Below are 13,913 nucleotides of genomic sequence, written 5' to 3'. Positions count from 1 at the left end.
TATATATATATACATATGCATACATAATATTAAAGCTGAGGCTTCCAGACCCAAATGGCATTCGGGAGCACCAGAATGCTATGCGGAAATCCGGACTCCATTCGGGTCTTGGAGCATCAGTTTTAGTACTATGTATATAATAGTATTCTGTATTACGAACGAATATTCGTTTCAGCAACATTGGGAGCCATATATACATAAAACTAAAGTTGAGGCTCCCAGAATTTGTGTTCAGACCCATTCGCATGCATTAAACCGAAAAAACACATCTGATTGACCAGAAAAGTCGCATGTCCGATTGAGTTTCGTTTTTAAATTCAGAAATTCAGATTCAGACACATTCGGATGGATTAGAATTCAGAAACTCTGATGTGTCCGAATGTCCAAATTTTGGAAAATTCGTACAAATTTTCATTCGGAACGAAACGAATTGCACATGTCTAGCGGAGAGGCAAGCCAAAGTTATTATAATTACGTAATGTAACTATAACAGCGACATTTTATTATATCACACAGAAATAGTATATCATGTCCCTTGTGGACCAGAGCAATTATACATCAGATATGCGAAATTGGCACTTCTAATGATAACGCAGTAATAAATTAATCTTTTATTTCCTGCAATGAAATGAACACATAAGCAATACATTTAAATGAAAACAAAAGAAAGTCTCATCCATGCTGCGTCAATGTGCGATCATACATCCATATACATCATTATATCAGCCCCATTGCATAGCAAACTTCAAAGAATACCAACAGGAGCGTATTCACTCTACCAATTGGGTGTAAGATGCATAGCAATTTTTAGCACCCGGCATCAGTATATCATATCACCCATTAGCAGTAAGTATAACAATCAGCAGTATTGTTCTATATCAGCCTCTCCTAATCACTGAGATTGGAGGGAAACTGTCCTACACTGGCAGGAAATGGCTTAGAATGTAGCCATAAAAAAATGAGGAGCTGCACCAAGGAAGAAGGAGGGTACTGGCTTGCTTAGATGAATACACAGCAGAGCATGCACTAGTTTGCTTTTCATATAATTACACAATAAAAGGAATACATACTGTAGATAACAGATTAGACAGATGGGACAAGAAGCCATGAAAGACTACTGACATAAACATTTCTTTTAATGAAACAAAATATAACTCATTATTTCTAGAAAGCATTCTGTGCAGTCTGCGAGCTCGCTGCAAATCAGACGGAGTAAACTGAGCCCTCTCACGTTACCTCTGTGCCAAAAACAGGAGATTGTCACAAAGCGCAAAGTGTCCCCTCACCAACTCTACAAGGCAGTAAGAATATTTTAGGATATTTACCTGTTTGTGGCAAGTAAAGGAGAAGTAGAATATGAGTGAACATCTTCTCTTCTAGATAGTCATCTGATAAAACTTCTTTCACTTTCATATGCATTATATATTCATGTGTTTCAGTGTAGTGGAAACTTTCGCTCTTTCATCAATGGAATTCAGGCAGAGAAGAAAAAGCAACAAAACTGTTTCTTCCTGTGAAATGTAAAAATTGGGGAGTACACTTTAATTCAGTTAATGGTCACCCATAAAATCCATTAAGCACCTTAGGTCTCCTACTTGAATAGTTCTTGTGGACCAGAGGAATTTTTGCATGACCACTATGAGCCCGTTTTTCTCTCGTCACTTAAAGAACTCCAGGATTTTTAGGAATTAGCCCACGCAGTGGGGCTACCCCCGCACTGCAAGGGCTAAGTGCTCATAACATAAAAAACATAAAGAAGGGACTGGTCCTCACAGCCAATGGCAGGCACCAGGGTAGGTATCACCCGGTGCGGCCGCAATGCACGTGTTACCACATCCGTTTTGTTACTCCATCACGCATGCACTGTGATGTATTTCACTGCCAGTCATTTTGGTGTCACCTCTACTGAAGAAGTCACTTAGTGCGGGGCTGCACCCCCCTTGTGACGCAACTGCCCACAGCCTCTTCTCCTCCGGGCTGCGGGGGGGGGGATAAAGACCCATGAAATCATCACGTTTAATGCAGGTCCAATGCGACGTAAGGACACCGGGGGACATACCATAATCACAGCAAAGCGGGAGAGAGGTGAGCGGTCACTGCCACAGGACAGAGGATCTGGTGAGTATTTCTTCTTTATTTTCACCCCTAGACAAAAATTTTAATCTTTGCAGTGCGGGGGTAGCTAAAAAAAAAACCTGGAGTTCTCTCTTGAGATAAAGTAATACATACTTTGTTTTTTTCGGAGGGAAGGGGTTGGGGTTTTTTTTTGTGGCAATATTGTTTTGTAAAGATTCTTTTCTATGGAATTTATAGACAAAAAGATTTTTTTACATTTATTTTTTTCTGATTGACCCATGTTATTTTATTGAAAGTTTTACAGTTAATTAAAAATATACATTTTACTTTTTTTTTATAACCTGTCGCATTTAAAATGACACTGAAATAAGGTCTCTGGTACAAAGCATATCAAAAGTCGTTTACTCATAAAGTCTCTTTTTCAATATTACACATTTTCTTTTTAATGCAACACCAAAAAAGTAACAAACATTACAAATGAATATTAATAAAAAAATAAATATACAGTGTATATGGTTAAAAAAAAAACAATAAAAAAAATCAGCTGAAAAATAAATGCTAAGAGAAGGGAGGAAAGAGTTAACTAGGGCTGAATAAAGCTAACAAAGGGTTAATAAAGGGTTAAATAGGAATATATTTTATTTACCCAAAAATTTCATGTAGTTTCTTTAAGTAGTGTTATATGCAGATCAAAGGCCACACACATATAACTGAAATAGTAAATAAAATACAGTAATACCTTGGTTTACTAACATAATTCATTGCGGAAGCATGCTTGTAATCCAAAGCGCTTGTATATCAAAGTGAATTTCCCCATAGGAAATAATGGAAATTCAGATGATTCGTTCCACAACCCAAAAATATTCATAAAAATGATTACAATACATTACTGTAATATAATACTGTACAAAATATAAAGAAAAATTGACCAATTACCTGGCTGGTGTGAGGGGGACAAGAGAGAGAAGGATTATTGTGTAGGACGACTTTCACCATCACTAACGGAATCACTGCTATCTCTTGACTCAATGGAATCTTTTTCATTTTGTGAAACCTTAACAAGGAATCTATCCAATGTGACATTGCATTGTCGTTAAACAGACTCATCGCTCGCACTGCTACAGCCTTATTCGGGTGGCGCTTTTCTAAAAAAATGTGCTCTTATTGCAAGACATTGCTTGTATATCAAGGCAAAATTTTTCAGAAATGTTTGTTTGTCTTGCAAAACTCTCTTAAACCAAGTTACTTGTAAACCAAGGTATTACTGTACCTTGATTCCTTCAATTTACTCAATGACACTTCCAGACTATCTGCAAGTGTCATTTTATTCAGGAGCAGGTTCATTTTGGAAGCTGCTCCTGCTGTGTATAGGGATGAGATTCGGGTTAGTGTACACTGCGAACGAATGCACAATATTGCCACCGTGCCTACGAATTTGGTCAAATGGCTTAGAATGGCTGATAAAGGGGTGTTTGGATAAGCCAGCCACCTCATTATAAAAAGGTTGTATTCCCAGCAGCCATTTTACAATGTGCTTAGCTGTGATAAGGAAGTCATAAGAAGTGCTGCTGATAAAGTGCATAGGAACAGATTAGTGTAGGACTTATAGGCCTTGGTCTCTTAAAGCTGATGTAAGCCCTTACTTAATCTTCTTTAGATAGCAAAAGGCTGTCTGTCTTGAGAAATGTGGGGGGAGGGAAGGATTTTTACATCCCAATGCTGCTCAGGAGTGTGCTACAGCTTCTAGCCTTTCCACATGCATGTAGGTAGGTGCAGTATGGCCAACGGCCACTAGATGCCCCCATGGGGCCCTGGAGATAGATGCAGCTCTGGCTTGGGGAAACTCTGTGTCCCAGGAGAGTTGATATATAGGGGGCGCCCGAGAGGGGGGAGGAGGCAGAGAGTACAGGAGAGCAGAAGTCTAAGACTGGCTGCAGAGTCTCTGGAGAGAGACTGTTTCTTGAACATAGGCTGGTCCATGGGAAGGACAGGACCAGGCCTAGGACTATGTAGAGCTACAAAGATTCCCTAGTTTCCCCACAGGGGGAAACCCACCGTGCTAGGACTGACAAAGGATGGGATTCCAGAGAATAGTGAAGTGCTAGAAGACTGACGATATTCGCCAGTGGGCATATGGCCGAAGTAAGTCGTGACTCTGGGCTGCACCTGGGCTGATGTACCTCTCTCTCTAAATTGTATCGCCATGCAAGTAACAAGTGATGTGCCGTCACCCCATTCGGGGGTGGCTGAAAAGTATACTTTGTGCTGTTAATATATTCAAGTAAAACCAACAAAAAGACTATCTGAGTGGACTGGTTCTTCTCCCTCCAACCTCTGAGAAGGTGGGGTTCTACCGAAGTATGATGTGGACTGTAACGTGGCTGTAACCATCGGAGAAGGGTAGGTGCGCAATGGGGCAATGCCTGACACAGGGTGCCGTTCATGGTGGCCTTTCTCCTTGGGGAGGAGGAAGCGCCGAAGGCCGCAGAGGCGGTTGAAGCCATGAGGCCCTGTGTACGCAGTACTACACGTGAGGGAGTGTTTGCACGAGGCCAAGGCCGTGGCCCCTGACCGAGGGGTGTCTGGTTTCAAGTTGCATGCACGGGGTTACCCAGCCAACCCAAAGGGAACACACACGCAACACCCCAAGAGTGAACCCCGCCTACATGCAATACAGTCAGAACAGGTTGCATGTTGTTTTTCACAGGGCATATTTCTTAATTTTTGCTGGCTACCATTGATTTTTTTCACAGCCTGTCCCTGTCAACAGTCAGTAGATTGATTGCAGGCTGCATGTGTTTTTTCACAGGGCATATTTCCTGATTGTTGCTGGATGCAATTTTTTTCAAAGCCGTTTTCCAAGTGATATTTGTCAGGTGAAACTTATATGAAATTATAGTGTTTGGGGTGCATTTTTTAATGTGTCCTGCTTGTGTGCACCGATCTGTGCTCCTAAAATCCTTTTAAGAACCAATATCTTTCTGCAGCATCTGGTTGGTAGCTAGTTAATCAATACCTTAGCTACTTTATTTTCTATTAATTGGGGTATTTCCCTTTTTTTGTGTTGATTAAAACAAAAAAATGTCTAGTGTACAGTGTGCACCTAAACCACTTCACATTAAACCACTCACATTCACCACCCCCTATCTCTATAGAGATATTCAAATTTAGATATACACTTTTAATGCGTATTATCCCTTATTAAAAATGTCCTGCTGCCGACCAATTTTACATGGCTGTATCCTCTTTGATATGTTAATTTTTTAGCAAAGCCCCAGCCTCTGCTATTTGTCTCTAGTAAATTGTGCCGAGCCTTGCTATTTAAAATTGTTCTGCCTCTGACCAGTCTTGCACTGCTGTATCATTATCATTATTAATATTTAGGATTTAATATTATATAGCGCCAACAGTTTGCGCAGCGCTTTACAATATAAGGAAGACATTACCATCACAATACAATTCAAGACATGATGGTAAGGAGTAAGGATGGTAAGGAGGAAGGTTCCTAATCCATAAAACTAAGAATTAATCAGACATCTTGACAGAACTTGTCCGACTTACTATCTCTTTAAGAGATGTATAGCTTGAGTCTGAGCAATAAAAACAATTCAATTTTCTTCTACATACATTGAGAATGAAGTCAGTGTTTTTTGTTTTTTTACTGATTACAAAATAACAATATACCTAACGTAATTATTTGTACTTTAGAAAAAAAAACACCATATTAATAATATATACTAATATGTGTCAATAATTACAACCAAATTATATATATAAGGTATATAGGTTGAATATTGTATATAAAGAAAAAATCTATTACTCAAGTAAATATTTAGATGCTTCATGCAATACTAATAATACAAATGAAATTATTGCAGTTAACAGTTACAGTTCATAAAAAATCGCTATTTTCAGATCACTTAATACAATTAACAAATAAGAGGGAAGAATTAAAAAATTTATTAAATGTTAAAACCTTACAGAAATTCCATTGGTTGGCGGGTATACAATATAGATGGGGTAATAAACCAGGAAAAGTATTATCTAGATCATTAAACTACAGAAAGACACAGTCCTATATTCCTAAAATTAAAACAACAGATTCCACTGTATATACCCCTAGAGATATCGCTAAGGAATTTAAAGATTTTTATTTCACGTTATATAATGTTTCAGAGAAAAAGTCGCCAAAAACTATAGATCTTAGACAAGAGGCTATAAGAAAGTATCTGAATAGGGGTAATTTACCATCACTCCAAGCTGAAGCCCTAGGGAAACTGGAAAAGGAGATAGAAATTTGGGAATTGGAGAGCAGCCTGTCTGAAATGACCAAAGGGAAAGCACCTGGCCCTGATGGACTAACGGTGGCTTATTACGAAACCTTTAAAGACATATTACTCCCCGGCTGGCCAATTATGTGAACTCACTAACGGACGATGGGAAACTTAGATCAGAAACTACCTTGGCACATATAATAGTAATCCCCAAACCAGATAAAGACCCGACGAGCTGCGGTAGTTATAGACCAATATCATTACTAAACATGGATATTAAGCTATTTGCAAAGGTATTAGCAAGGAGAATCGCCCCACTCACATCACAATTTATCTCTTTTGACCAAACTGGATTTATCCCCGGCAGAGAAATACGAGACAATTCCTTGAGAACATTAGCAATAATGACTTACGTTAAACAAAAATCCCAGCCTACACTATTATTATCAACAGACGCAGAAAAAGCGTTTGATAGGGTGGCCTGGGATTTTTTATTGCTCACATTACAACATCTGGGATTGGGAAATAAAATGATGAGTTGGATCTCCGCATTATATAAAGACCCAAGGGCGCAACTCAGAGTTAATGGCATCCTAAGTGAGGGATTCTCACTGAGCAACGGTACACGCCAAGGCTGCCCACTCTCTTCCCTTTTATTTGCGATTTCACTGGAACCCCTCCTAGCAAGTATCAGAGAAAATGTAGACATCCATGGAGTTGATATAGGAAATAATAAACATAAGTATTCAGCTGATGCAGATGATATATTGTTCTATATTCAACAGCCCAGAATATCAATCCCAAACTTAATAGCAGCATTTCAGGAGTACGGGGAGTTATCTAATTTTAAGATAAACTTCGATGAATAGGAAATATTAAATATTAATTTATCATCTAAAGAGATGATGTCCCTATGCTCAAGCTTCCCATTTAGGTGGCAGTCTGAGAGACTGAAATACTTAGGGATTAATTTAACCCCTCATTATCAGGATCTTTTTAAATATAACTACATCCCCCTCTTAAATGAGATCAGGAAGGATTTGCAAAAATTGACTGCTCTACGTCACTCATGGATCGGTAGAGTAAACGTAATAAAAATGAATATTCTAAATATTCTACCGAAATGTATATTTCTATATCAGATGGTCCCTATTGCTCTTCATACTAGTTTTTTCAGAACCTTAAAAACAATGGCATCTAGATATGTCTGGGGAAGGAAAAACGCGAGAATCTCATATGACACCTTAGCTAGACCAAAATCACAAGGTGGGCTGGCTCTACCAGACTTTAAACGCTATTACCAGGCAGTGGTACTGTCCAGACTACTGAATTGGCATTTTGACAGAACAACCAAACTTTGGGTAGACGTTGAGTTCAAAATATGTAAGACAAACCTAAGCACAATTTGTTGGATACCAAAGCAGTTTAGAGGCACATCAAAGGAGTGGCACCACCTAGTGGGGAATACCCTAACAGTGTGGGACTCATTGCATAAGAAAGCAAGATGGAGATATAATTCACCCCTAATGCCTTTACTGGGACATGATTATTTCCAACCGGAAAAATCAGACAAAACATTCAGTAAATGGACAGAGGAAGGCACGCTACAATTGCATCATGTAATGGACCAAGAGGCATTAAAACCGCTACCGACATTGTGTCATACATCACCACCAACCATGATGGATAGGTGGCGTTACCTTCAACTAAACCATTTCCTGCAATCATTACCGAAACCAATTAGATCAACGGACGAATTAAACCCAATGGAAGGGATTTTATTAAGATCAACATGCCCAAAGAGAAGCATATCCCTGTTGGTTAAATTACTGTCTGCAACAGACCTTATATTGACTCCAGGGTTTATGCAACAATGAGAAGAAGATTTGGGAATTCCCTTATCAGAACCAGGAAAACAGAGGGTTCTACAATGGGGTGGTAAAACATCAACCTCATCCTATATAGAGGAGATGAATTATAAACTACTGGCGAGGTGGTACCTTACGCCAGTAAGATTGCACTCAATAGATCCTACCAACTCACCATTGTGCTGGAAAAGCTGTGGTGGGCGAGCAACAATGGCACACATATGGTGGCAGTGTCCTGTTATTAATAAATATTGGGCTGCAGTGGGTAGGATTATCTCCTCTATACAGGGAAGACCCTTAAGAATGGATCCCTGGGTAATACTATTTCATAATAGTGAAGGGTCACTGTCAGGATATAAAAAGTCTATCACATGCCACCTGCTGAATTCAGCTAAATGCCTGATACCAGCTTACTGGAAGCGCACAGAACCCCCTTCAATAAAGGAATGGTTTATAAAAACAAACTATATATGCTCAATGGAAGAACTGACCTTCAGCAGCCAAAACAAGCACTTATTATTTTGCGAAATATGGCAGGGTTGGCTTACATATAAGAACTCAGAAGAGTACATAGAAGCAATGTCCTCATCTCCCCAACGATTATAGGGCCTGTCCCTTTCTATATTACACTATGGGATAATATCAGACACTTAATAATGATAAAACGAGAGGGGAGGAATAGGATGCTATAGTATGTATGGGGTTTTTTTTTTTTTTTTTATTATTTTTTATTTTCTCTTCTTTTTTACACTTGGAATAAGCTTTATCCACAGGGCCATAACACACAATTAAAGTACACACAGGGGGGAAGCCTTTGCTCACACACACATGTTTGATTGGTTTATCGTTTTTGATATTATTATAAAACACTATTGTATTATAAGTATAGCACATAGAAAATAGACATGGAATTTTACTTAACAATTCACGATAGGGGAGGGAAGAAAGGAGACAGTGATTAATATTATAATCATACCTCTCACATCACTGGTAGTTAATTAGGTAACATAAGTAATATAGATATATATAGGCACATCTCATAGTACCTCATATAAAGACACATATTATCACACTTTGATTGTCTACAGATATACACCTTTTTTTTTTTTACACAACATATAATGGGTGATGTATTGGACCTAAGGCTCACAAAGGATTTAAATCGTAAAGATAAGAATAACACTAAAGAAGTTTAATGTAATAGTTAATAGTAAACTAATTGAAAAATACAGACACTGACACCAGAGGGAAAATGGGAGGAATGGCACTATGTGGATTAGGTCTGGGTTATGACTTTGTAGGAAAAGAACGGACGTTAGAAGGGATTCATTTAATGTCATGTTATGTATTTGTCTTAATGTTAATTGTCTTTGAGTAGTGTAAATGTATAAAATATGGTGGATTGTGAAAATAATAATAAATACATTTATAACAAAAATGAAATTATTGCTAATGTCATTCCTTTCCAATAATAATAATGTAAACATGGTAACGTCTATTGTGAGCTCTTTTTCCTATGTTAAAAAAAAATATCACGGAGAATGTTTCTTTTGTTCTTTGTTAAGTTTGAGACATGGCAGTTCCATCAATCTCACTGTTTTTACACAGTCTGGTACCATGGTCAGTCCTTATCTCGTCGTTGTTGTCTGGAACCCCCACAATTTACAACCTGGGAATGTATGTGGTAAAGCTCTGTGAATTGCTGATGTTAGAGTTTTTGTCCAGAAACCATGAACTCAAATTCACCTCATATATTGACACAGTATAAAGAACAAAGATGGCTTCCAGGATGCCCATATTACATTATGTTGAATAATATGTATAGGCCTTGTAGTGTAAATCCTTTTACCCCAAACTGTTTCAACAAATACATAGATAACAACAACATACAGCCCAGTCTTCTTTGTTCAGGGAACTGTTTAGTTAAATTTCTTATTTGTTACAGTATGAAGGGGCACTACTCAATCTTATTTATGGTGGACAAATATCACAGCATAGTGTTCCTGTTAAGTAAGGGATGTTTTGCACTCGTTTTTGAAGATGTTAAGTAGGGATGCACCGATACCCATACTAGTATCGGTATCTGTGCCGATTCCGAGTATTTGCACAAGTACTTGTGCAAATCCTCCAATGCCTAAACCGATACTTGCGTCTCATCCATCGCCGATGAAGAACCGCCAAAACCGCTGACTCCAGGGATGAACAACCACCGCAAACGCCAACTCCAGGGAAGAAGAATCGTCCACTTCCCTTCAGGGTGATGAGGTCATTCCCAGAAGTGATGCGCCAGTCAGCCAATCAGCGGGCGGAAAGGACGAGGTGACTGGACTGCATGACAGGGAGTGGCTGCAGGAGACGGAATCAGCACTGAGGCTGGTAAAAAACTCCAGTACCAGTACTAAATGCTAACTCAATGTTCCATAGATGATGTGATCTTCAAAAGATACAAACAGGAGCGCATTCACTTTACCAGTTGGGTGTAGGATGTGTTATAAGAGAAATGCTGTGGTGCTGCACCTCGAAAAGCCATCTGTGACGGTTCCTGTGTCCACTCCTGTTGTGGTAGGGTCCAGAAGGGATCGTTTATCTGAGGAATGCTGTGGGTCTCAGTGGAGGGGGAGAGTGGGTCTGTTCGGGACAATAGAGAAAAGTGAAGAGAGAGCCGCTGCTGTCAGTGTCCCAGCTGTGTCACTGATCTGCCGGCCTGTGACCAGGGTTTTCAGCGCTGTATCAGACAGTGTCCAGACTGTGAGGTGTCAGACGTGGATCGCTGTTCCTGACAGGAATATCGTTTGGTGACCTCTAAGGTCGATTGGTCAATGTGAGTTTTGTGAGAGAAGTTAGGAAGGCTGTCTCCAACAGAGATGTGTACCGATGGTCAACCTGGATGAATCTCAGGGTGAAGGAGAGTGGGAGATGATGTAATCTGCCTAGTCCATTGATTTATACTATATTTTGCTGTACTTTGCTGGAAATCAATACTGAATTTGTGATTGCATTTGTATATTGAAAAAAAATATATATATATACTTTATTCATGTATAAGGGAATTTGTCCTCACATTCCCCACCGCCTCGATTTCCTCTACCAGGCATTTATTTACTCAATTAATTGCCTTGGTGGACTAAAGATGTGCACAGAGGGTTAACAGGATGAGCACAAAGGAAAGAATAAGGTTAATCCTAGTGCCGGTTCACACCACAAATAGTGCGTTCCAGAGCGGTCAGCCTCTGTAATGCCCTGTATCACATTCCGGCTAGCTTCCTGCGTTCAGTGGCGGTGTGTTGAAGTTAAGGGCACCGCAGCCACACCCCCAGTGCTATCGCCCTTTACCAGAGCCCATGGCACATCGGTGCCTGCATTCCGGTCCAGTGCGATCTGCAAAAATAGTGTTTGTAGCATTTTTGCAGTTTGCACTGGACTGGAAGTATAAGGGATATGCAAGAGAAGATGCAATGCATAAAATCATTAGTCTATATTGTTTTAGAAAATATGTCGACTTTCCCTTTAAGAAAACGTATCGGTAATTGGCATCGGCGAGTACTTGGAAAAAGTATCGGTACTCGTACTCGGTCATAAAAAAATTGTATTGGTGCATCCCTAATGTTAAGGGCCAGCGGGAATTTCCTCACTACATGTTATCCTGTGGCCCGTGCAAAGCTTAACATTTACATAAACTCTTCTATCCTTCAGTAAATATAAATCATATGCTGGTCTTTTGATTGTGAAACCTTGTCAGGTGGGAATATAGATGACACCAAGGTTGTGTCTTTTGAAATATTACGAAAACTCTTCAGTCCCCCTCCAACACACCCTTCAGACCTTGATTGAGTCAGGGTTAACTCTGTGACACCCTCTCTAGAGGGTCAAGAAAAAGGTGTTGAATTAGCAGCTCTGACTCTCTATTCACATCAAAACTATCATAGATACTGCAAGTCAAGTTTTTGAGGGCCAGTGACTCTGCCATCTCAGACTAGACTTACTCTGCAAACTCTGCACTGAACCAAACACCAGGGGGACTTCACTTAAGTATTATTTCAATTTTAACCCCTTCGTAACGGGAGATGTACACTGTACGTCCTACCACAAAGTGCCCAAATGACACTGTACATGATAAATTATTTGCGGCTCTGTAATGCTGGTAACCTATGAGAATCAGCGGTTACTGTTCATTAATAGATGGGTCAGTATTGAGGCCTCCATTAAAGTGACATTAAACCCTCAGATTTTTTAACATAAAACAATACTGTAATGTGCGCCTTACTGTAATCCATGGTTGTTTCCCTTCTCTTTGCTGCTCTTCCTTTTAAATCCTCATGTCTTCTCATGCTTGGGAAGAACTTCCCTTTTCAGCTCAGGGCCTCTTCCTGTAGTGCTGGCTCAGGTTTCAAGCCTATACAAACGTATACACAGACACCGTGTATCCATTCCTGAGACAAGGCAGTCTGCTGCAAAACAGAACTTCTGCAGAGCATGAGAACAGATACAGATTTAAAAGGAAGAGCAGCAAAGAGAAGGGAAACAACCATGGATTACAGTAAGGCGCACATTACAGTATTGGTTTATGTTAAAAAATCTGAGGGTTTAATGTCACTTTAATGAAAGAGTTAAGCCTTTTCAGACACCCGATCCCTTTCAGGAATCGGGTGTCTGACAGTGAGAGCAGAGCCACATTTACAGCTCTTGCCATCACTGACAGCTGGTATAAATCGGGAAATCCCAATGTCTACCGGCTTTTTTTTTCTTTTACACTTTCAGCAATAGAAACATAAGCTACATGTTTCTGTTCCTGAAACAATGTTGTGGGAATGATCAGAAAACCTTTAGTGACATTTAGTGATCCTGAATTGCTGCAGGATCAGCGTCACTAAGGTTATTATTGGCCGTTTTTAAGTTTGAAGCAGCCTGATAATAACCAAAAATGAATTAATGAAATTATCAAGCAGTAATAGTGAGATTCATTCACAATGACTGCTTCATATAATTACATAAATAAAATAAAAATGTAAAAAATGTTTAAAGAAAATAGTAAAAAGTGCAAAAAATGAAATAAAATAAAAAAATAAAATAAAAATAAAATAAAATTTAAAAATAAAATAAAGTGTAAAAAAATAAAAATAAATGTAACAAATAAAAATTATATATTTAAATATTTTTTTATTCTAAAACTAAAATATAAAAATGAACACCTTACAATGAAAATCTTCAGCTGAGCTGCAGATTTGTTTTTTCACCCTAAGGGGTTAATTAAAAAAAACAAAACCTCATGACAGTGATGTTGAAAGTATGTCGCTGTCACTAAGTGTGACACTTTGTGACAGTGACATTGTATGCCAGGTGACCACTATTAGCTTTTAGAGAAAAAAATATTAAAATGTTAGATTTACTGAGAAGTACAGAAACATTTCTAAAATCCTAGGGATGGGAGTTTTTTTCCAAATAAAGGACAAATAAATGAATGTATTTAATGCATTTTTTTTAGCTGTGCTGTTTTTCTAAAAAAAAAACCTAAAAATCAAAACTCTGGAAAAAGTGTTCTCTTTACGTTTTTTTCCCCTCTTTTTTTATATTTTATTTGTCCTAAGTGAGGTGTTAGGTACACATATGTGATATAATTATATAGCCCTATCTGTCCTCTAAAAAACAATAAATAATATGTGTGGGTGCACTTTGTAAGAAAGTATATTACCGACGT

General features: G+C 38.7%; 1 gene segment (V, D, J or C); it reads right to left on the bottom strand.

Annotated features, from left to right (window-relative positions):
* The window catches only part of LOC108800012, a 13,127-nt gene extending 11,714 nt beyond the window's left edge, over positions 1 to 1,413 (bottom strand). The window contains 1 exon segment of the C gene segment in view: positions 1,326 to 1,413. Within this exon segment, the coding sequence occupies positions 1,326 to 1,413 (88 nt within the window).
* Between the last annotated feature and the right edge of the window lie 12,500 nt (positions 1,414 to 13,913).

This window comes from Nanorana parkeri, unplaced genomic scaffold (genome assembly GCF_000935625.1).
Source record: "Nanorana parkeri isolate BGI_ZX_2015 unplaced genomic scaffold, ASM93562v1 scaffold1880, whole genome shotgun sequence".
NCBI classification, from domain to species: domain Eukaryota; kingdom Metazoa; phylum Chordata; class Amphibia; order Anura; family Dicroglossidae; genus Nanorana; species Nanorana parkeri.
Note: the sequence above shows the minus strand (reverse complement) of the source record. Positions and strands in the feature narration are given on the sequence as shown.